At 41.1% G+C, this 21,092-nt stretch overlaps 1 protein-coding gene across 1 annotated transcript; it reads left to right on the top strand.

The window, feature by feature from the left end:
- The first annotated feature begins 1,584 nt into the window (after window positions 1-1,584).
- Window positions 1,585-20,185, top strand: SAV1 (salvador family WW domain containing protein 1). Its single transcript, XM_026850004.1, has 4 exons — window positions 1,585-2,050; window positions 11,441-11,711; window positions 12,614-12,757; window positions 19,228-20,185. Exons 1-4 carry the CDS (start codon window positions 1,609-1,611, stop codon window positions 19,427-19,429), a joined length of 1,059 nt encoding a protein of 352 aa, XP_026705805.1. The 5' UTR covers window positions 1,585-1,608; the 3' UTR covers window positions 19,430-20,185.
- Window positions 20,186-21,092: the final 907 nt, after the last annotated feature.

The following is a 21,092-nucleotide window of genomic DNA, read 5'->3' as shown; positions in this document are numbered from 1 at the left end:
CCTGGAGGCCCTGCGCGCCTTTGGGGGGGGTCTCCTCGTGAGGGGAGGGGGGGGGGAGATTGTTGTTGCGAGACCTTGGAGCTGACGGGGGGAGGCTGAGTTGAAGGGGGGAGGCTTACACATAGTGTACCACCAGCTGCTCACCATAAACAAACTTGGTTGTTTTTTTTATTTTCTCAGCCACTGTTGCTTAGTTTTCAACGGGCAGGGGTTAAGGTAGTCTCCAAGCAGGTATCTCTCAGATGAACAGCACAGATCATCTCTTTCTTTCCAGAAGTCAGTGGTTGTTTTCCCAGTCTAGGCTGTGTGCGCTGCCAAAAGGTGTGTGCTTTGAAAATGAGATAACTGTACAAGGCAGTTGCATAAAATCCCTGCGGAAGCGAGCACTCCAGTTCTTAACCATGAATCAACGTGGTGAGGTCACCGCTATGTACCTTGGACACTGATCTTTGTGTGGCTGACCTGACACTAATGCCACAGCCCTGGTTTTGATGGGACTGTACAAAACACTGGCAAATACATGTTGAAAGTGCGCTGGGGTTTCTTCCTGTTAACCTTTGAAAACAAGCTGAGACTGAAATGTAGTATGCTGTAATTGCAGGATGATTCTGTGATTAGCTTGGAGATCGCAACTAGCAACAACTGATTTGGTAGGAGCAGGCACTCAGCTTTTCTGGAAGTATTTGCTGCATGAACCGCTGTTTCCCCTGTCAACAGGCAAAATCATTTAGTAGTCAGATTACACTGACTTAGTCTTTAATTAAAAAATACAAAATGAAACCCACAAAGTTTTTTTCGTATGAAGCTGTAGGTGTGTCTAAGGGGTCAACACCTTTTACACGTGGTATTTGCCACGATGTAATGACTAGTTATTACATGACTGCTTTGTAATGATTATAAATTTACTGATGATACCTTCTGGGATGCACTGAATTTTTACCCTGTTATAAGAGTTGATTATGAGGGGGAGGCAGTGAAATTGTGTGAGTAGGTGTCACTGTTCATGTGCACAACCTTTTCAGGTAAAGGAAAAAGTCAAATAACTTCAAAATAACTTGACACTTTAATGTGTACAGAATGACAGGATTTTGCTGGCTGAACTTTGTGATTAATGGAGAAAATGTGAATTCTGTCCCTGATCCTGCCGTGGACTCCTGCGAGCATGCAGGCATGAACGTCTTCCATTACTCTTGAGTTCGTAAGGGCAGTGGTCCCAATGAAGTGGTAGAGTGGTAGCCAGGATACTTGGTTTTTCTTAGAGAGGTATGGAGCCCCAGTACAGCGTGGGGTGGTTTTTGTGGGGGTGTTTCTGTGGTTTTTGATGGGATTTGGGTTTTTTTCTGTCTGTGGTGAATGCAGTTACACTGGGAAAACTGCACTCTTGGCAATAGGCTGTTCCTAGTGGAGGGTGTGATGGTTTCTGTTGCACCAGTACAAACTGGAAAATTACCTTTGTACTTCCATATGCATTAGAGGTGCCTTAAAGGGCTTCTAGTGTTTGTATTTTTTCAGTTCCGTGGTGTAAATCAGCATTGTGGCCAGCCAAATGCTTTATGTGTAAGTACAGCCAAAGCTCTTTTTTCTCTTTCATGCTGTATATCAGACCTGATGCCTTCATTCATCCGTCACGGTCCAACCATTCCAAGACGAACTGATATCTGTCCTCCTGACTCAACAACAACTGCGTATGCTTCTGGTGGAGATGGAATTGTTTCCAGAAACCAGAGTTTCCTTCGAACTCCAGTGCAGAGGCCACCTCATGAAATAATGAGACGTGAAAGCAACAGACTGTCTGCGCCTTCCTATCTGGCAAGAAGTTTAGCTGATGTCCCCAGAGAATACGGCTCTTCCTCCCAGTCCTTTTTAACAGAAGCTAATTCTATTTTGGAAAATGGAGATGCTGGTGCCCGTTGTTATTATTATGATCATTTTTATGATGCCCAGAGGAGACGTCAGTTAAATGACCGCTTACATGAGGACTACAGGTATTATGAACACAACAGTGATCTTTTCCAGAGGATGTCACAGAACCATGGGAGGCACACTTCAGGTAAGTATTAATTGTTGCTTTTTTAAAAATATGTTTTTGATAAGACTTTAGGTGTGGAGGTACATCTGGATGATCGGGGTCTTGTTTTTAGGAGTTATGCTGTGTAGGACAGAGCTTCTTTTTGATGGCACTTCTGTGATCTGAGTACCCTGTGTGTTCACATTTCTTGGAGTCCAGAATTTGATTGCATATATACAGAAATGAAAAATGCATTTAAACCAGGATTTATTTATGAAGTAAATGGAGTGGTGTTGAGCAGTGGGTTTTTCTTTTTAATGCCAAGCATATATGTAATTCCTCATGACAAAGTTGATTCAGTTGCTAAAGAGCAAGGAATTTTATTCATCATGGGCATCAACTATTTTCATGATACAAAGAATAACCGACAGCTCTAAATTATACGATTGGTGGTTTATTTTATTATATTTTAACTATCATTGTGTTATTATTTAATTATTGAGGTCAAATTAAAACAATAAAGTTAATTTATTGTAAATAGTCAAAGGGAGAAATGACTGTGTAATTAGCAAATTGACATAGAGTTAGTGCTGAAATTTGACTGCCCAGTCGTTTGTGGTTTTTTTAATTATTTTGTTTCTTTTATCTTGTAATACTGTTTGTAAATATGCCTGTTTCCCCCTCAAATTCACTGGAACTTGTCTTTGTTTTCTAATGGAAGAACAGCATAAGAAAGAAGAATCTATTTAATATTACTTTTTGGAATGATTCTGTCTGTGTTGACACTGAAGAATAATTCTTTGCTGCTGTGTGCAGTTGTGAATCTATTGGCAGAATAAAAAAAAAACTGAGGTTGCAATATTGCCCATAGAAAGGTGACCTTAAAAGTAGTAAATTTGGCTATGTTCGAGCACCGTATATACTACAGAAGCTTATGTTCAAGGAGGAGGTTGAAACAAACGTTTCAAACCTATAAATAATGTACTTTCAGTATGAAATATGCTGTTAGTTCATTATTACTTGTAATCCGTAAACAAAATAGTAAGTAGTCTCTAGTAAAATAAATCTCCTCTCTAGAAAAATAAATCTGCTAGGAAGAAGGTCAGCATTTAAGGCTGCTGACTGTGTGTATGGAATTATAACCTGATAGTGCTGTGTGGGGTTTTTTCCTACAGAGACATTTCAATGAAAACTGACAGAAAAGTAATGCTGCTGTCAGCCAGTAAACTCTGAAATACAAAGGTTTAAGACTTGCTCCTTTATCCTCATTTATTTTCCTAAATGCTAACACATCTGATCTACCTGGATTTTGCATGAAAACCATCCATCTCTGTCAGTTGTTCAGCTGGCAGTCGTTAAACTTTTACCTGGGATATTGTGCTGGGATATTGTAGGGAGGAGAGGCAGGAGGGGAGGATTTCATAAACCAATCCATGAAGTGAACGTTCAGAATTACTACAGTAACTGTGTGCACTGAGGAAGACTTCAAAAATCTGTACTGCTGCTGTGTGGGTTGAAACAGCAGTGAGTGGAAATGGAGCTCTAGCTATTAGTTTGCAAGTGGAGTTTAATTTCTTAAATTAATAATTTAATTCTTAAAACAAGCTAAAAGTAGGGCTTTACAGCTGTATTTTTCTCAATTGTAGCAACATGGATTTCTTTCTAAAAAGACTTTTTTTTCCCCATTTGTCCACATGTCCCCTTAGCCACTGGAAATCATAAAGGAGCTGCTGATGTTTGTGTGGTGTCTGTCATTCACTCTCATATTTTTACATTTAATAGTTTGAACAATTTCTATACATATTTTGTAACTGGTGAGTATTCGGTCTCATGCATTTGTAGGGAGAGACAAAAAAAGTGAGCCTTTTGTCTGCCAAAGTGTCTCCCTTTTCCTCTTGTTTGTTTTTTTTTTTTTCCATCTCACCATGGAATATGAACTTTTGAATTCTCAGCTTCATAGCAGTAAGAATATTGACCTACATCATTAACTTTTGTACATCTTTTCAAGAATCGCTATTGTGTTTTCTCAGTAAAAGAAATGTGGCCAAAAATAAGAAAACCTTAGATTTTCTTCCTTCACCTCACCATTAAGCTTCTTTTTATTTGAGCCATCCATTGTCTTAAAACCTTTAGTATTTTCCTTGAGCTACACTAATCTTTCTGTGATTTCTAGCTCCTTTTTTTCCTGCATTTCCAGAATACTGAGGGAGACCTTTTGCTTTCATTGTCTTTGTCTAAATTACTTTTTCCTTACACACCTCCATTGTTGTTTCTGAATGTTTCACCTAATCAAAATTCTTCATCAAGATAATTGATGACAAAACCAGTTTCAGCGTATGAGTCTGTTTATTAGCTATACCTACCCATTTTTCCCCTCTCCCCTCCTCCCTCAGAAGGTCCCCCCAGTGAGTCCTGTTACAATTCAGGTTGATTTCTATGGAAATGTTGCCTGGTGGACACAAGGTGTACTTGTTATTAGTGAGCAATGTTTCGTTCAGTGTTGGTACAACGGAAATGACTTTGGAGCAGCAGTAGTCTGGAAGGGAAGAGGTGTGTTTCAGCTTTCATTCAAAGTAAAGATTCTCCTCTGTATAATTTGGAGATAAGTTGAAAGCATGATCTTATTCAGATCTTCATACTCGAAAGTATTCAGCTTCAAGTCCCATGATTTTTCCAACAGTTGGTGTTGACAGCATTGATATGTTCTTTCATAGGCATTTCTTCTTGAAGTCATGTTTTCCCTCTTGGCATGATTCAGTTCTCCCATGTCCTCCTTTTCTTATTCTCATTAGATTTGATTTTAATTAGCAATCTAGTGCTGCTGTTTTCCTGAAAAAATGTCTTCAGTTGCAATATTTTCTAGTTTTGTATATTTAGCTACCTCTGTGGCATTTCTTGAATTATTTTTTTTTTAGTATCCATTTCAAACTTAATTCTAAGAGACTTTACCTGTCTTTCCTCGCCATCTCTTTCCTCTCTTCTAGGTTAAAGGTTTGGGGAGGTCTGTGGTTGAAGTTATATCTACAGTATAGATTGGAACTAACTTGTAACCAAGACCTCAGAGTTATTTGTACCTGTTTGAGCGGTAAGCTAAAAAATTCTTCTGTGTATATGAAAATTGCTGAGATTAAAATCACAGTGTAAAGGAACTTTCTGATGGTGGAATTGTAAGCAGTTGACTGTGATGTCAGAGGAGAAAAATAATTAGCCCTGTGAACGGGGAATCCAGTGCGCTTTAATGAAAGTAGGTTCATCTCGTGTTAAAATGTACCCCTTAAAGATTGCAAACTGGTATTCATGTTTAATATGAGAGCCAAATAAAGACATAAAAATCATGAAGTGAAACCTATTTAGAGCTAAAGTAGCAGGTCTTTTCTTTTTAGGTGTGTACACTTCACTCATTTTTAAACAAATGGCAATTCCTGCCCTTTTCTTTCGTGCTGATTGTGCAGTGTTGTAGCATACTTTTCCATGCTTTCACAGTACTTCCTGTCATTTCCTATCTGTGAATTTGTGCTGACTTGGAACACCCTATTCCCACTGCCAAAGGAGGCACTTTGTGCTCAAGAAGTGCCTTTAGATGTTTTGGAATGGGTTAGGAAAGCCTAGAACCTGTAGACCTAGCTAAACGGGGTTGTAACTGGAACTTTTTTGCTGTTTTGTTATTACTTACTGCCTTAAACAGTTCATTCATCTTCTCTTCCTGTTCTTCATCCTGGTTTGATGAGGGGAAGGGAGAGGGTTTTGGCATGCTGAAAAAAGGCTCTCAAGACAATTTACCTAATTAAAGCCTTTTGTTTGCCTAGATTTGTTCCTCAACATTTTGAAATTTGGTTGAAGCTAGTTGTGGGGACTTCATAGGCTCTGAAACTTCTCTGCCTACATCAGCACTGTATTTAATAAACAAAGTGAGACTTTCTTTCATTATTTTTGCTCTTTTCATTTTATGCTGGACTGCTCTGTGCTTCCTGCTAGGCAGACTCAAGAACGGTCCTTTGCTGAACTGGAAACATTTCCTCCTAAGGACCTAGACTTCTTTCCAGGCAGAGCACCGTTATGATAAAACCCCTTCCGTGGGCTGTGAAAGCATTTACACATATAACTTCGTTTTCTTTGTTCCATGCTAATGGAACAAACCAAACAGAACTTCCTTGATTGAAGAAGATACATATTCTTCACATTTGTGACGTTATTAGCTTAAGATATGTTTTTAAGGGAAGAATGTGGAAGGAACTCTTTACACGGATACCTTATAATGCGCTGGAATGTGGTACTCAAAGTTTGGGTACTGGTATTGGGACACCCTCTTGTTGAAGATGTTGAGAATAACACTGTATATAGGGCCTGGCTTTACTTAAAACTCAGGAGTATTTTAAATCTTGTTAGTACTAGTAATAAGTGGTTGCTGTTCCTTTGCACTTAAAGTGTTGAGAACATGCACAGTGATACTCCTAAGCAAGCAAACTGCATTGAGCAGGATTTTCTTTTGCTTTGGAACAGCACATGACACCTCTTGGCCTTCTTGACAATTGATTCAAGACCTTAAACTGAAGATACTGAAGAGAAAGAAAAAGAAAAGCCACAAATAATGAACCAAAAAATACCCCAAGCATAGACCATTATGAAACAAGAGTTAACAAATGATGCTAGACAAGTTCTAAAAAGGCAACCTGAAAAGGATTTACAATTGCATAAATATAAATGAATTGTTGACCATTCTTGAGATTTGGTAGTGCCACTCAGGGGAGTTTATAAAGAACAGTGCTCATCCTTAAGCAGAGGAAAGATGACTTTTAACATTTGGAAAAAATAGGTAATTTGAACAACTCTATTCCTTGGGAAAGCAGAAAGAATGAGAATTTCTGTTTTGCCATAGATAAAACAGTATGTGAGCAAGAAACCCCTGAGTAGCTACAGTGAACTGGTTCAACTAGTCAGGTTTTGCTTATTCTATGGTAGAGTTCAAATCCTCTACCAATAGGAAAATCACAGGTTTTACACTAGATGTTTTGATAAAAAATGGATCAAGTTGTAAGTTTGGGGTTTTTTTCCATAGATAGTTTGCATTGTGCCATGTAAATCTGGTACCAGCCCATGATTCTGGGAATATTCTTGGTGTGTGCAGTAAAATCCTCTGTGAAGCTTTTAGCTGCTAGGAAAATGCTTCAAGGTTAAGACCTCACCTGAAATTTAAACACAGAGGAGTATCATACTATGGCAGTATGTCACAGAAAAGGTGGAGTTCCCAATAGGTGATTTTTAGGTTGTCTTAACTTCTTTGGTTTATACTTTGGAAAAGATCCCATATGAATTTACTCTTCCAAGTGTTGTTCAGTCTTATTATTGGTACTTATAGGTGTGTGTATATATGAAAGTCAATTTTCATCTTCTCTTATTGTTCAGAATCATAGCAGGAGCTATTTCTCTTGTGTGTGTATCCACTCTCCCTTGAAGGAAGCGACTGCTGAGTTTTATAAGGAAAAACAGTATACATTTTCTTTTGATCTCTAGCAACTCCAATTATATATACAAATATCTAAATTGCACTAATTGCCAATTTGAATGCCATAGTGGGTTGATAGTTGTTAAGACACTCTAAATACTACCTAACTTCTTGAAACTTCCAGCACACAGAATATTTCAATATGATCTGTGATTTTTAAGGGGGAAAATGCACATTAAGGCTATACATGATAGGCTGCAACCATCAGTTTATAAATGTGTAAATCAAGAGCTTTCTAGTTCTGGAGGCTGGGAACGCTGTTCAGAACTGGTAACTGATACAGCTGTGTAAGTTTATCTTAACAGTATGGCTCTGCTTCTTCCTATATGAAGCCAAAATGGCAAAAAGTATGTGTAATGTATTTGTGGTCTGGCATTATTTTTGTACTTTGCATCTTAGAAATGAAATAAAAACAAGCTGGCCTTGGGAGAAACCATGTAGCTAGAATTAAATGATTGTGCAAACACAGAACTGCCAGCGCTGCCTTTCCATTGGGTGTAGCACTGCTTTTTAGCCTTCTTTCTAGGTGATTTCTCTATGTAATCTAGATTTTGGTTTTTCCTCATTACCTATGCCCCAGTCTTCTCAGGCTTTTGTATGAAGAAATAGAGGCATTGTGTCAAGAGAACTTCTGATGCAGGGGATGGCTTGTGCAACTATTAATACCAATTTCCAAATTTCTAATGCTTTAGAAGGCATTGACCTTTACACCAAGGAATCAATATGTATGTATTTGCTGCTGGAATTATGCTAGAATTTAGGAGGAACTGTAACAAAAATATAGATGTGCCGGTTTTAATAGTAAACAGAAAAATATGTTTATGCCTTGGTGAAAGTTCTTTTCCCCAGTCAAGTTTGTGTGTTCAGATCTTCTGGTAGTGGTGATTTAATAGTTACTTTTATATGTACGTAAAACTACTACACAGCAGGCCAGTTAGTTGGAGAAAACATGGAATTTGTTTATCCAAAGTGCAGTATTTTCAAGAAGCTTAAATGTTTGTATTTTGTCATTGGAATGAAAACAAAACCAGTGACATAACTAGGGTCTGAAATAGTTTCCCTGCTCCAGTAATACTAAAGGTCAGGAAGCCTCCAGGATGTTTCTTCTCGCTGGAAGTAAAGGTCTAAATTGCTTAATCCTAGTGAGAGGTGGGAGCTGTCACATGAACGCGGCCATCGGCCTTCATTTATAAAGCTAACAAATAGGTAAATGCTATCACGAGAGGAAATACTGAAGGTCAAACAGTTCAAAACACAACAAGGCCAAAAAAAAGATTTGTTGGTGAGCACAGATGTTTTAAAGAACAGTACTCAGGAAAAAGTTTGTGAGATTTTTTTTTTTAATTTATTTCTTCAGTTGCTTTGGACCCTTCCCATTACTTTATTGTTGATGACTTCTATCTTGTAGTAGAAAGACAGCCCATCCAGTTTTCACTCTGTCATTTTATATGTAAACAAATGCTTACAATAAGTGACAGCCCTTGGTGTCCTGGTTTTAACCCCAACCAGCTGCTCACTCCTTTGCCCCCCCAGTGGGATGGGGAGGAGAATTGTGGGGAGAAAAAGGTAGAACTCATGGGTTGAGATGAGAATGGTTTAATAAATAAAAGATAATAGTAACAATAATTAAATATAATCGTAATGATGATAAAATCTAATAAAATATAACATAAAATATAATAATACTTTTAATGAAAATGAATATAATAAAAAATATAAATAACTCTCAAGAAAAGACAAGTGATACACAACACAGTTGCTCACCACCCGCTGACTGACACCCAGCCAGTCCCCCAGCAGCGACCCACCCCCAGCCGGCTCCCCCCAGTTTCTATACTGAGCATGATGTCCCAGGATATGGAATAGCCCTTTGGCTAGTTTGGGTCAGCTCTCCTGGCCACACTCCCTCCCAGCTTCTTGTGCACCTCCCCACTGGCAGAGCATGGGAAACTGAAAAATCCTTGACTACTTAGCAACAGCTAAAACATCAGTGTGTTATCAACATTATTCTCACACTAAATCCAAAACACAGCACTGTACCAGCTACTGGGAAGAAAATTAACTATCCCAGCCAAAACCAGGACATTTGGCTAGCGATCTGTGTTGTGTGTATTGTTGAAAGGGATTGTTGCCTTTGTCAGCAGACAGGAGTATGAAATTGCCTGAGAAAAACAATTTTGCTGCTACTTCAGAGTTACTGTTGTCTTTTTTGAGATGATGACCATATCTGAAACCTCTTTTTAATAGTGGACTTTAGATGGATAGACTCTGCCTTTCCCTCCCACACTCAAAATAATCACCCCAAAATGTTATTTCTGAAAAACAGAGTGTATTTCAGAATCAGAAAATAATTATTTCAGGGAGGGGTGTATTCCTCAGTCAGTAAATGTGGTGCTTGGGATGGAGTCACTTCTACCTTCCAAGAAAGTGGAAAAAGTGCCTCCCATACCCCTTCTGGTTAGGGGAAATAGTAGCACACGAACTCTGATGAATACTGTGATAAATAGATGCATTTGATCATGGGATGGAAAGATAATTGGAATTTCTTTAAAGCCAGAGACTTTTTAACTGTAGAAGTGTGGCTAACTGAAGGTAACTACTTCAGATTTATAAAAAGAAAGCTGAATTTGGGCCAGCACATCCAGTAGGTTTCCAAGGAAGGGAAAGAGACCTGCAAAATTCTTGATTATGTCACTTGGTTTTTGTAGTTGGGGTTTTTGGGGGTTGGGGTTTTTTCCATTTTCTGTAATTATTATGGCTTTTATTTCAACTAGCTTCCTAAGTATCCATAATATATAGAGGAAAGGAAAAGTTGAAACTGGAATTAGTTTCTTCAGTACATCTATCGGCATCCAGCAGGCTAATTTTTAAAATGTAAAAACTGTGTGTATGTTACAAAAAAATCACATATTTTAAAACACTAGTGAACAGTCTCTTAAATCAATTGTTGAGCAATACATCCCGAATTGTGTTGTGTCTAGGGCAGAGGTGGGAATTTAACCAACTACCGATTCCTGAGCTCTCCTACTGCTAATACACCTAACGTAGGCTTTAGCCCTCTTGCTGGGGCAGCCCTTCTCCTGGTGCAGCCCACTTCACCAAGAAAAGCTGGAAATTACTTTTTTTTTTTTCCACATGCCTCTTCAGCGTTACAAAGCGTAGGTGCTCAGTTATAGAGAAGAGCAAGACATAGAAAAGCAGACGCGCAGCCTGCTAGACAATGAAACTTCCTTCCAGGATCTGTGGGAGGGAGGAAGGGAGTGAAGGGAGATGCCAGAGAAGAGATGAGGAGATTCTGTGACTCGCTCTGAACAAAAGGTCTCTCGATCTTGTCGGGGTTGCATTCAGAAGGCCTGGCTGGCCCACCCCACAGTGCACATAAACCAGCTGCTCTAACAAACGTGGGTGGTTTTAACAAAGATACAGCAACATCAGCCTGCGCAGGATGACCGTGTTCAGCAGAGGGCTTGTGCAGGGTCCTGTGTGGATCCTTTTTTTCTGATTTCTCTAGTTACTGATGATACTTTTTGGCCGTGATTACACTCTCTTCAGTAATAGCAGGCGGGGCAGGACAGTGCTAGCCTTGTCCCTCCTCTCGTGGTTCACCCGGTCCTGTTGCTGTTCTTGACTGGTTAATCTGAAAAGCTTTGTTGGTATTCACTGATTTTTTTTTTCTAGATAGTTGCCATTTCTGACTATAACCAGAAAAATACACAGCTGTGGGGTTTTGGGAGCTAAATAGTTTTGATGCAGCTATAATAGCATATGAACAGAAACTGTCATTTATGTAAAAGCTTTAACAGTTGTAATCTAATGTATTGTTCAAATTCACAGAGTGCCTCGTGGTGGGGAGGGGAAGTTGACTTCATATATAATGTTGATTTGGGGTATTATCAGTCTTAGCTAAACGTTGCTTTCCCTTTTTTTAGGCATCGGTAGAGTTGCTGCTACATCTCTAGGAAACTTAACAAACCATAGTTCTGAAGATTTACCTCTTCCTCCTGGCTGGTCAGTGGACTGGACTATTAGAGGAAGGAAATACTATATAGATCATAACACTAATACAACTCACTGGAGCCATCCACTCGAGCGTGAGGGACTGCCTCCAGGATGGGAGAGAGTTGAGTCAGCAGAATTTGGAGTGTATTATGTAGATCACATCAATAAAAGAGCTCAATATAAACATCCTTGTGCTCCCAGGTAAGACATCCACCTTCCCTTCCATGATTGTTTTTTTAATCCAGTTAAGAAAGTGGAACTGTTTTTGTCACATAAATAATGTGCCAAAACCAACTTATTTTTAGAAGTAAGCTTTACTGGCTCTTGACTAAGATTTTTTAGAAGTTGTAATTGTTAGGTTTTTGTCTCATCTGTTGCTGTCAAGTTTAGAAACAGGATATTGTTCCTAACTCACTAAAACAAAGCAGCTATTCTCTTCAACTGTCAGTAAAACAACAAAGTTGCTGAGAACAGAATTGAACCGTAGACTGAAAAGAAACTTGATCTGATGTTCCAGGAGACTGTTTGAACGAGCGTACCATCTGAAGCACGAATTAAGTCTTGTCTAGAATGAAAATCGGTATTGTAGCTAATTTAAAGGTAAATTAAAGTTAGTATACACCAAATCTAACAGGTCATTTCTGCTACTCCCATCTAGTTTGCTGTTACGCAGACAAAAGTTTTTTAACGTGTGGCATGAATAATAAACATGAGGATGTCCTTTGCTATCAGTGGAAAAACTCTTACAGCTGCTGCCTGAATACATTTGTTCTGGCATGTTAAATGGTGGGTTAAATTTTTTTTTTTTTTTTTTTTTTTTCTGCTGTAGTATCCAGGTAGCAGGCCCTAGGTGACTAGGTGGAAGGTGAATTTTATGGTGTGTTGACAGCAGCCACACTTAGAGTTGTGATTAGAGTGATGCACAAAAATAGCACCAGAAAGTTGCTCTCGATATAGGCCTGCTGAGGCAACACTCCATGTGTGGTTACATCATCGACCTTTGCGTGTGTGAATCTGTGTATTAATGTCAACCATTTGATGATATCGGTGTGGTTAAATTATTGCTTGGAGGTTACGGCCTTTGTCTGTCTTCCTTTGTACAGTGTTCCCCGTTACGACCAGCCTCCCCCTGTGACTTACCAGCCCCAGCAAGCTGAGAGAAGCCAACCTCTCCTTGTCCCTGCAAACCCCTACCACACCGCGGAGATTCCAGACTGGCTGCAGGTCTATGCCAGGGCTCCCGTAAAGTGAGATTTGGTTTTTTTTCTTCCCCTCTTGTCTTCCACGCTAGCTGAGAAGGAAAAAAATTGAATTTCGGTGACTGAAAGTAGAGCTCTACCTGGTGTCTAGTTCTTAATTGCATAAGAAGTCCTGCTGACAGAGCGTGAGGAAGTTATACCAGATGTTCATCACCTGAGTTTGCTTTGTATTAGGCATTACTTAAAGTCATCACAGTACTTTGTGTACTACGCCTGACTTACAGAATGATTGATTAGAGAGTTGAGGATGTGATTTACCATCAGTCATTTCTGAGAACAGCACCACGTGCTTGTAAAATATGCAAAATATTTTTAGGGTGTTAACTTCTTAATGTGTATCTTACTCCTTTTTAACAAAGACATACAAGTTTTCTTTCACAGTTAAGAATTTTGAATACAGACCAAAATCTGTGTTTCTATTTGAGAACAGTATTTAAAAGCTAAATGGTGGTAAAAAGTCATTTTTCTTCAAATAAACAGTGCTATGAGAACAGGGAGTTTCCTCTAAGAAAAGATTTGAGTCAGCATAGTGAAACAAATTACATTTACTCATGAGTACAGCTCTGCAGAAAAGTAACACTAAACAGAAAAGCAGTGAAAAAAATCTGAATACATTTTAATAATTATGAAATCATGTACTTTTTTCTAAGGAGAATATGGAGAAACTAAGTTTTACAGCAGTGAGCTGGTCAGCCTGTAGTTGTAGATTTATATGATGTTTGGTGATTTCCACTAAAAAATCCTCTTATTTTTCTTTAGCTGCTTCTAGTAACTATAATTTGAATGGGTTTTATTACTAATTCTGGCTGCTGGGTTTGTCACCAGTCCATAAAGATTTAAATTTGCCTAAAATCCACCAATACACTTACACACCAGAGACTCACTAAGTTCCTGTAACCTATGGGAGGACTTGTTTCCTAGAAATACTTTTAGGTTTTGGCTGCAGCTACATTTCTTTATTTAGGTCTTTGGCACATCCGGACAACGTAGTTTTAAATATTTCAGCCTGTGTTGTATGAATTCTTGTTGGTGCTTCTCTTGAAACTTGAGAAACAAACTTAAGGCAATTTAAACAATTTAAGATTATCAGGACTTTCTTTAGATCTAGTAGGCCGAGACAAATTTAAAAAAAAAATAATAATTTGAGCTGTTTGAATAGAATTTACACTGTTCAGAGAAATCAAAAATCATGTATTTTCCAGATTCCTTTTAGTGTTGTTACAGTAGTGCTGGTGGTATCAGCAATATTGCTGTAATTCTCAAACCGCTCTGTGAAGAAATAAATGGTGGTTTATGCTAATTTTATATCGGAGAAGTGAGGAAGGGGTAGCAGCTGGCTTATTGTCACCTCATCTTGAGGAACAATTCACAGAATCCCAGAACCATCAAGGTTGGAAAAGACCTTGAAGATCCTCCAGTCCCACCATGAGCCTCACACCGACTATTCTCAACTAAATTGATAAATAGTTTTCAGAGTTATTAAAATCACGATCACTTACATGTTTTCAGTGTAATTTTAATAAACGAACCTGTTCTCTGTTGCCAAAGCAACTGTCTTAAAGCTCGAGAAAAACATCCAGTAATGCTTGTAAACTCTGTAGTAGTATTGTCCAGAAGCTGAGTGTGAGAACTACGAATATCCTCCCATGTTCTGGTGCAAAAATGAAAGTAAGTGGGCAAAACACTTTCTTAGTTGTAGAGGAATAGCTTTTGTGATCAGCTATTTGAAACTTACTGTAAAAATCTGATTATCAGTACATTTTGTTTTGTTACAATTTGTTACTTAGAGCTGAGACTAGCTTGATTTAGGCTGACTAAAGGCCAGTCCTTTTTGTTGAGAGAAGTAGATAATGATAGCAAAAACAGATAATAGCTTTTGTTTCAGCAGCTTCTCTAAAGGATAAGAATTCTGGCCACTAGAAAAATCTGATGGGGAGTTTAGTAGGTGTTAACCACAGTGCTTCCTTATTTTAGTGAAAAATGGTCAAACTGTTAAGATAAAAAGATATGTTGGCTTACTGTGCAGCAGGGAGTCTTTGATGTCTAGTTATAACTTGAGGTTATAATGATTTCCAATATCAAGGTAGTTTTGATACCTTGAAGTGTCCTTCTCCCCTCCTGGCACCTATTCAGGGGTTGTTTTGAGAGCTATCGGCATAGAGCACAGTGCAATCAAGACTCCTGGCTTGTGTTTAACCCTTTCCTAGACTCTAAAATGGAGTGTTTCTCCACCTTCCAAGTTAGCCTGGTAGGTGTTCCACAGTATGCCAGGCCGCATGCGAGGGATTCTGAGGGTGAGGAGACCAAAAATGCCTTCCTTGGATGAGAGAGCGTGCTTCAGATTCTCCGTCCACCTCTTCTCGAGCACAGGGCTGAACCCAGGACTTCCTTCTTCCAGCCCTAACCAATGGTTTGGGGCTGGTCAGTGTTTATTGTGTTGAAAGTATCCTATTTTATCTTAAATCTTTGCTCTCTACTGGGAAAAGCACTGGAAAGGGGGTATTCTACCTGCATGTTCTGCCTGGTAAGCTCCTGCTTTCTCACCCAGGAAGGAAGGCTCAGCTCTCTGCAGGAATTTTGTACTAATTTGCTTTCTCCCCTTGATTTCTGTCTCTGGGACTAGTTGCTCTTCTAAAAAATACCGGGGGAGTCAAGGTCAGGTGCTGGTACCCTGTGCCCTGCTCCTTGCAGCATCGCTGGTGAGCGTTCCTAGACCTGCAGTCTTTGGGATCTGAATGAGCCCGTTCCCACTGAGGCACTGCTGATGGCTTCATCTTTAATAAGACTTTTTCTCCCATTAAACACTGCTCTTGGCAGCCAAAATGAAACTCTCACGTGGAAGAGTAATCCTGATGTGCTACTGCTCTTGAGAATCTGTCAGCAGCGACAGCTTCAAAGAGCTAAAGAACAACCAAGGTTTTAGTAATTGGTGATGATGCTTAAAAAAAAAAAGCTACGTGCCCCCGAAAACCTACAAGTATGCATGTGATGGAACTTTTTTTTTCCTTCCTCCTTGTATTGACACCTTAATAAGAAACAGCCCTTCCACTGAGAATGGGCCTTGCTGCAGAATATATTTTAATAAATGTCATTGGCTTGGAAAATTTGAAAGGATACCTCAGCGTGGGGAAAACCAGGGGAAATCCTGCTCCAGTTGAATTCGGGTCATGCTGAGTGGGAAGGGAGCAGAGGTGGAAAGGTGGTGTGCACATAAACTCGGTAATCAAGTGCTTACAGAGGTGGTTGTACTTGGCAAACCTTCCCCAGCAGCCACTCGCACTCTGCCTCTCTTGGGAGTTTGATCTCCACGTTGACAAACAGCTGCAATTTGGAGTTTTCTTGCTTTGGGGGAAAAGTGATTTTTAGCAGTTCAGCCCTGTCAAGACTTGGGATAACTTGAACGCAGAAGCTGTGATTTAGGAAGTTTAAAGAAACTGTGGTTATTGAAGTTCTTCAGATTCCTCAAAAGCAAATTTGGTAACCATCTGCATGTCTCGGTGCTTCTCTGCATGCAGCCTTCCAAGTATATCCTTTCCATTTGTAATGCAGTTTGTTTGCATCATTTTACTGATATTTTGGCTTCAGCTTCCACTCATGTGAATATATTTTCTCACGTGATTCATTAAAATGGCTGTTGGAGAGCAAGGCTCAAATCAAACAAAATCAAGATTAAAACTGGTTTGAGGAATTGCTGTTTCCTTGCCTTGCTCAGGAAATTCTGCAGCTTGACCTCTTCCCAGTGCTGGCCAGGCCCATGGCGGGACAATCTCTGCTGCTCAGGTCCCCTTTCCAAGGACAGCATTAGCTCTCCTGCTCATTTCGGAGTGATATTCCTGAAGTTCTCTCAAGACAAGGCTCTCCAAGCTTAGGCAGACTCAGCTTAGCCCAGGTATCCCTGGACTGTGCTGAGTTGCTCCTTGGGCTGTGTGTCTGTTCCTGAAGCGGGCAGCTCTCCTCACGGCTGCTGGCTCACGTCACCCTGCCAGGCTTCTCCTGTCCTCACGCTGAGGTGGAAAGAGCCCGTTGAAGAGAACAATCTGGTTATTTTAAGCTTCAATATATATCGAGCTACCTGAAGTCATCGTACTACTTGATTTAAGAGTTTGGGGATCGGGCTGCACGTGGACGTGCTGGTGGAATCCCCATCCCTAGATGAGATGTTTAAGGGCCGTTTGGATGAGGTGTTGGGGCATATGGTGTAGGGGAGAACTTTGTAGAGTCGGGCTGATGGTTGAACTGGGTGATCCCAAGGGGCTTTTCCAACCTGAATGTTTCTGGCTGTTGTGAGCCAGATCCCAGTCAGTAATTGTTCAGCCACATGGGCTTTGGAGCCTGAACCAAAGTACCCTAAGTTGCTCACCAAAACAGTTGTCTTGCTGTTGGCCCAGGATCTTGGTTTTTTTCAGAATTATTTCAGTTACCAACTCCTTGAGGAACATGCTGAATGCCAGCATCTTCTGCTTAAGACAATCCTGCAGTCCTTCCCCAAGGGCTATGGTGGTAAGACTGGCCATGAGCCACAGACCTTTAATCCTGTCTCTGTAGAATTAACCACGGTTTGGTTGAAAAACTGTGTTAGAAATATTGTTTTTCTCCCAGGATCTTGGAAACCTTCCTCTACTACTGGCACAAAAAGAGGGCCATTAAAAAGAAGTAATGAAGAAAAATGCCTTCTTGAATGGCTTGGATAGCTTCTGTGTAAATATTATAGAGGTTAAATTTGGGAAATGTTGAACCATGTGTTTGGTATAAAAGATCATCAGCTTTGGAGAATTTGTGGCACAAAAGTGAGTCACTGATTAATGTTATGATGGAACAAACCTCCATTATGAGACTGGACTTGGTTTGATCAGCTCTCTGCCTCCCTTGCAGAGCTTCAAGTGCCAGTTTGAATTGTGGAAAATTACTTGCAGGAGAAAAGGCATAGTTGTGATTAGTCACAAGAGTGGTTTGGCAGTTCGGACCCAAAATGGAGCCTTCAGGAAACTTCTTCAGCTCTGCTGTGAGACAAGGGAGGCCTGAAGAGACTCCTCTGATGTTTTGTACCTATCTAGTGGGAGCGGCTTTGATACCCCCACAAGTTTGGACTCGGGGGCGTGTTTATGTTTCAGAAACTGAAAAAAAAGCGTTAGGGGTATAAAGAGAAATTTAGAATCGTTCCCTATTAAAAAGTAAAAATAAAAAAACCCAGGACTGACAGTGCTGCAGCTTTTCTAAGAAAAACAGTGCTGCCTGTTGACAGGAGAGGAGAAAACCTGCAGAAAGCAAGGCCAGATACGCTTTGCCAGCAGCTCTGGCACCCCAGAGCGTCCGTAGTGGCTAGTGACACTTTCCTTGGACGTGTTTATGGCCTCGTGTTGTGTTTCTGCTCTTCTTTGGGGTTTGTTTTAACGTGTGGCCCCCCTCCTTACCCCTGCTGGCACTTTCTTGGTGAGCGCTCGCGTGCTGCACCGCTGCCTGGTGTCATTTCCCTCCTCCAGGAAAAAGTGTTGACAGTGGGGGTGGCACTTCGATGACCCAGCCTGCTGCGTTTTCCCCTTGCTCAACCAACAGCAGCTTGTAACTGGGGGAAGTGGGAAAAAATATAGCAGTAACTGGTTGGCCTCGCTGCTGGGCTTGTTTCAGTCTCATGCAGGGAGCTGGGTCAGATATTCCTAAAGGGAGGCGTTTGGGGTGGCACCAGTGAGCCTCAGGCTCTTGGTGCATGTCTTCAGGGGACCTCCCAGGGTTATTTTTTCCAGTGTGGGGAGTCAGAATGTGGAGGATTTTTAGCTGTCAGTGGTTTCATGGCTCCCTTGACACCCACCCCGCTCTCAGCGGGGCAGAGAGATGGCTGCTGGTGTGAGTACTTGCAGCTGTTAATTATGGCCTGATTGGATTTCCTCACTCCCTCAGTCCTCACCGATGCCAATACCCCCCTTTCGCAGTCCTGTGGGGCTCATGACCCACAGTTTGAGACACACTGACTTAAATTATTGCTGCTAATTAACCACGAGGGGGGAAGTGGCCAAGAGTGCTTGTTAAGGCTGGGACAAGAACGTTCTGGAAATAAGTGTGTTGTGAGTGAAGGTGGGCAGCGTTCTGCCTTCTGGGGGGTACCTGCTGGGGAGAGTTGGGGTCCGCTGTTGAAATAATTATGTTTGTGTGTGTGTTACTCTAAATTTTAAAAGATGAAGATACTAAATCTTCAAGGCTCGTTGTGAATGGAATCGCTGTTTTAACGCTTCCAAAAAGCCTTCTCTCCGTTGGTTTATTTCTTTAGTTTTTCTCAAGTTTATCATGGCGTATCAGGAGCAATTCTGCAGCTGAGCTGTAAGTGATGTTTCTCCAGCTCTCTTTGAGACGCCACTCCCTGTCTTTTGGCGTTAATCACCTTATTTCTTCCCCTGAAAGATACCAGGGGAGATTTCTAGAAATCAACATTGGTGCGTGGGTAACGGGCTCTTCTCTCACCCCAGGTACGATCACATCCTGAAGTGGGAGCTCTTCCAGCTGGCGGACCTGGACACCTACCAGGGGATGCTGAAGCTGCTCTTCATGAAGGAACTGGAACGGATCGTGAAGCTGTACGAAGCGTACAGGCAGGCCCTCCTCACCGAGCTGGAGCATCGCAAGCAGAGGCAGCAGTGGTATGCCCAGCAGCACGGCAAGAATTTTTAAGCTACCAACTCGTTTTGAACAGACTTTCATGAGGACACTTAAGAGCTTTAAAAGGTTTTCACACTTAAAACTATGAAAAAGTGCTTTTGTTGAAAAGGCAGCTTATTTTTGTTGACATTGCACCTTTGTTATTATCCTCTTGAATATTTTTCTACCTGTGTTTATGTATTGTTTATAAAAAAAAATGAAAAATGTTGGTTAACCTTTTTCCATGCAAGAACTAGTTTATGATTCTGAAAACCAGCGCAGAGTTTAATCAGAGACTCGATTCTGGTATCTTTTTCTAGCAGTCAACTGCATTATTAAGCTGACAATATATTTTTTAAAGGACAAGAGATGCAACTATATGAAGTGTCCTGGATTCAAACCATTGTTAAAACCCAAATGACTTATTTCCCTGCGTTTCCCTCGGGACTTGGCACTCCTCTCCTGAGAGAGGCCTGCTCTTTGTTTACAGCTTTAACGTACAGAACACCGACACTGCTGCTGTTCTGTAACACCCGGACAGGAGCAGAGTCCACCCACCGAAACCAAGTTGTTTCTTGGAGGTGAAGCCTGAGTTGCCTTATTTTTTACTTTAACGCATTGCTACTTTAGGTTTACTACTAATTTTCACAGAAGTTAGTCAGAGGGGAAATACCCCGTACTTTCTTAAAGACCGAGATCTCTAAGCAAACTGTTCACAGGTGTTTAAATCCTGAGTAAACTGCATTTCATAAAATGTGACCCAGCCCCATGGGAAGGTAACAGTGTTGTCCAACCAGCTCTACCACGCCATGGAAAAAAATCAGGGATGTAACAACAATTACTTCTTTTTAAACAAGCTTTTGTCTTGTAGTAAAGCTTCCTTACTTGGGGGAAATTTTTAGTTGTACAGTTACCCTTTCCAATATTTTCATTTGGTTCATTGATTGTCCTGAAGTGTTATTTATGGATTCTTTTTAGTGCAATAAGCATTGTTGCCGACAAAACCCCCCCACCACGTTTCTTGTAAATCCTATTAATTCAATAAAAATAATTTTGTTTAATGAATGAAGCGTTGTCCAACTGATTTTTTTTTGTCTTTTAGAATGTCAAATAAAATCCACTCGGTGGATAAGGAACTGGCTGGATGGTCACACTCAGAGTTGTGGTTAATGGCTCGATGTCCCAGTGGAGAGCGGTGACGAGCTGCGTCCTCAGGGGTCGGTGCTGGGACCAGTGCTGGTTAACATCTTTTGGTGACAGGGACAGTGGGATGGAGGCACCTCAGCAAGTTCCCTGCCAACACCAAGCTGTGTGTGCGGGGACACGCAGAGGGCAGGGATGCGCCATCCCGAGGGACCTGGACGGGCTGGAGAGGGGGGACCTGCAAACCTCGTGGAGTTCAACAAGGCCAAGGGCACGGTCCTGCCCGAGGGTCGGGGCAATCCCCAGCACAGACCCAGGCTGGGCAAGGAGGGGCTGGAGAGCAGCCCCCAGGAGAAGGACTTGGGGGGTTGGATGGTGGAAACTGCCTGTGAGCCAGCACCGTGCGCTGGCAGCCCAGAAAGGCAACGGTGTGCTGGGCTGCACCCAGAGCAGGGTGGGCACAGGGCCAGGGGGGGATTCTCCCCCTCTGCTCCGCTCTGGGAGACCCCCCTGCAGGGCTGGGTCCGGCTCTGGGGCACCAACAGCAGAAGGA

Source organism: Athene cunicularia (genome assembly GCF_003259725.1).
Source record: "Athene cunicularia isolate RWA chromosome 5 unlocalized genomic scaffold, athCun1 chr5_part1, whole genome shotgun sequence".
Lineage (NCBI taxonomy): Eukaryota > Metazoa > Chordata > Aves > Strigiformes > Strigidae > Athene > Athene cunicularia.
The sequence above is the reverse complement of the archived record's forward strand: the minus strand, read 5'-3'. Positions and strand labels throughout refer to the sequence as shown.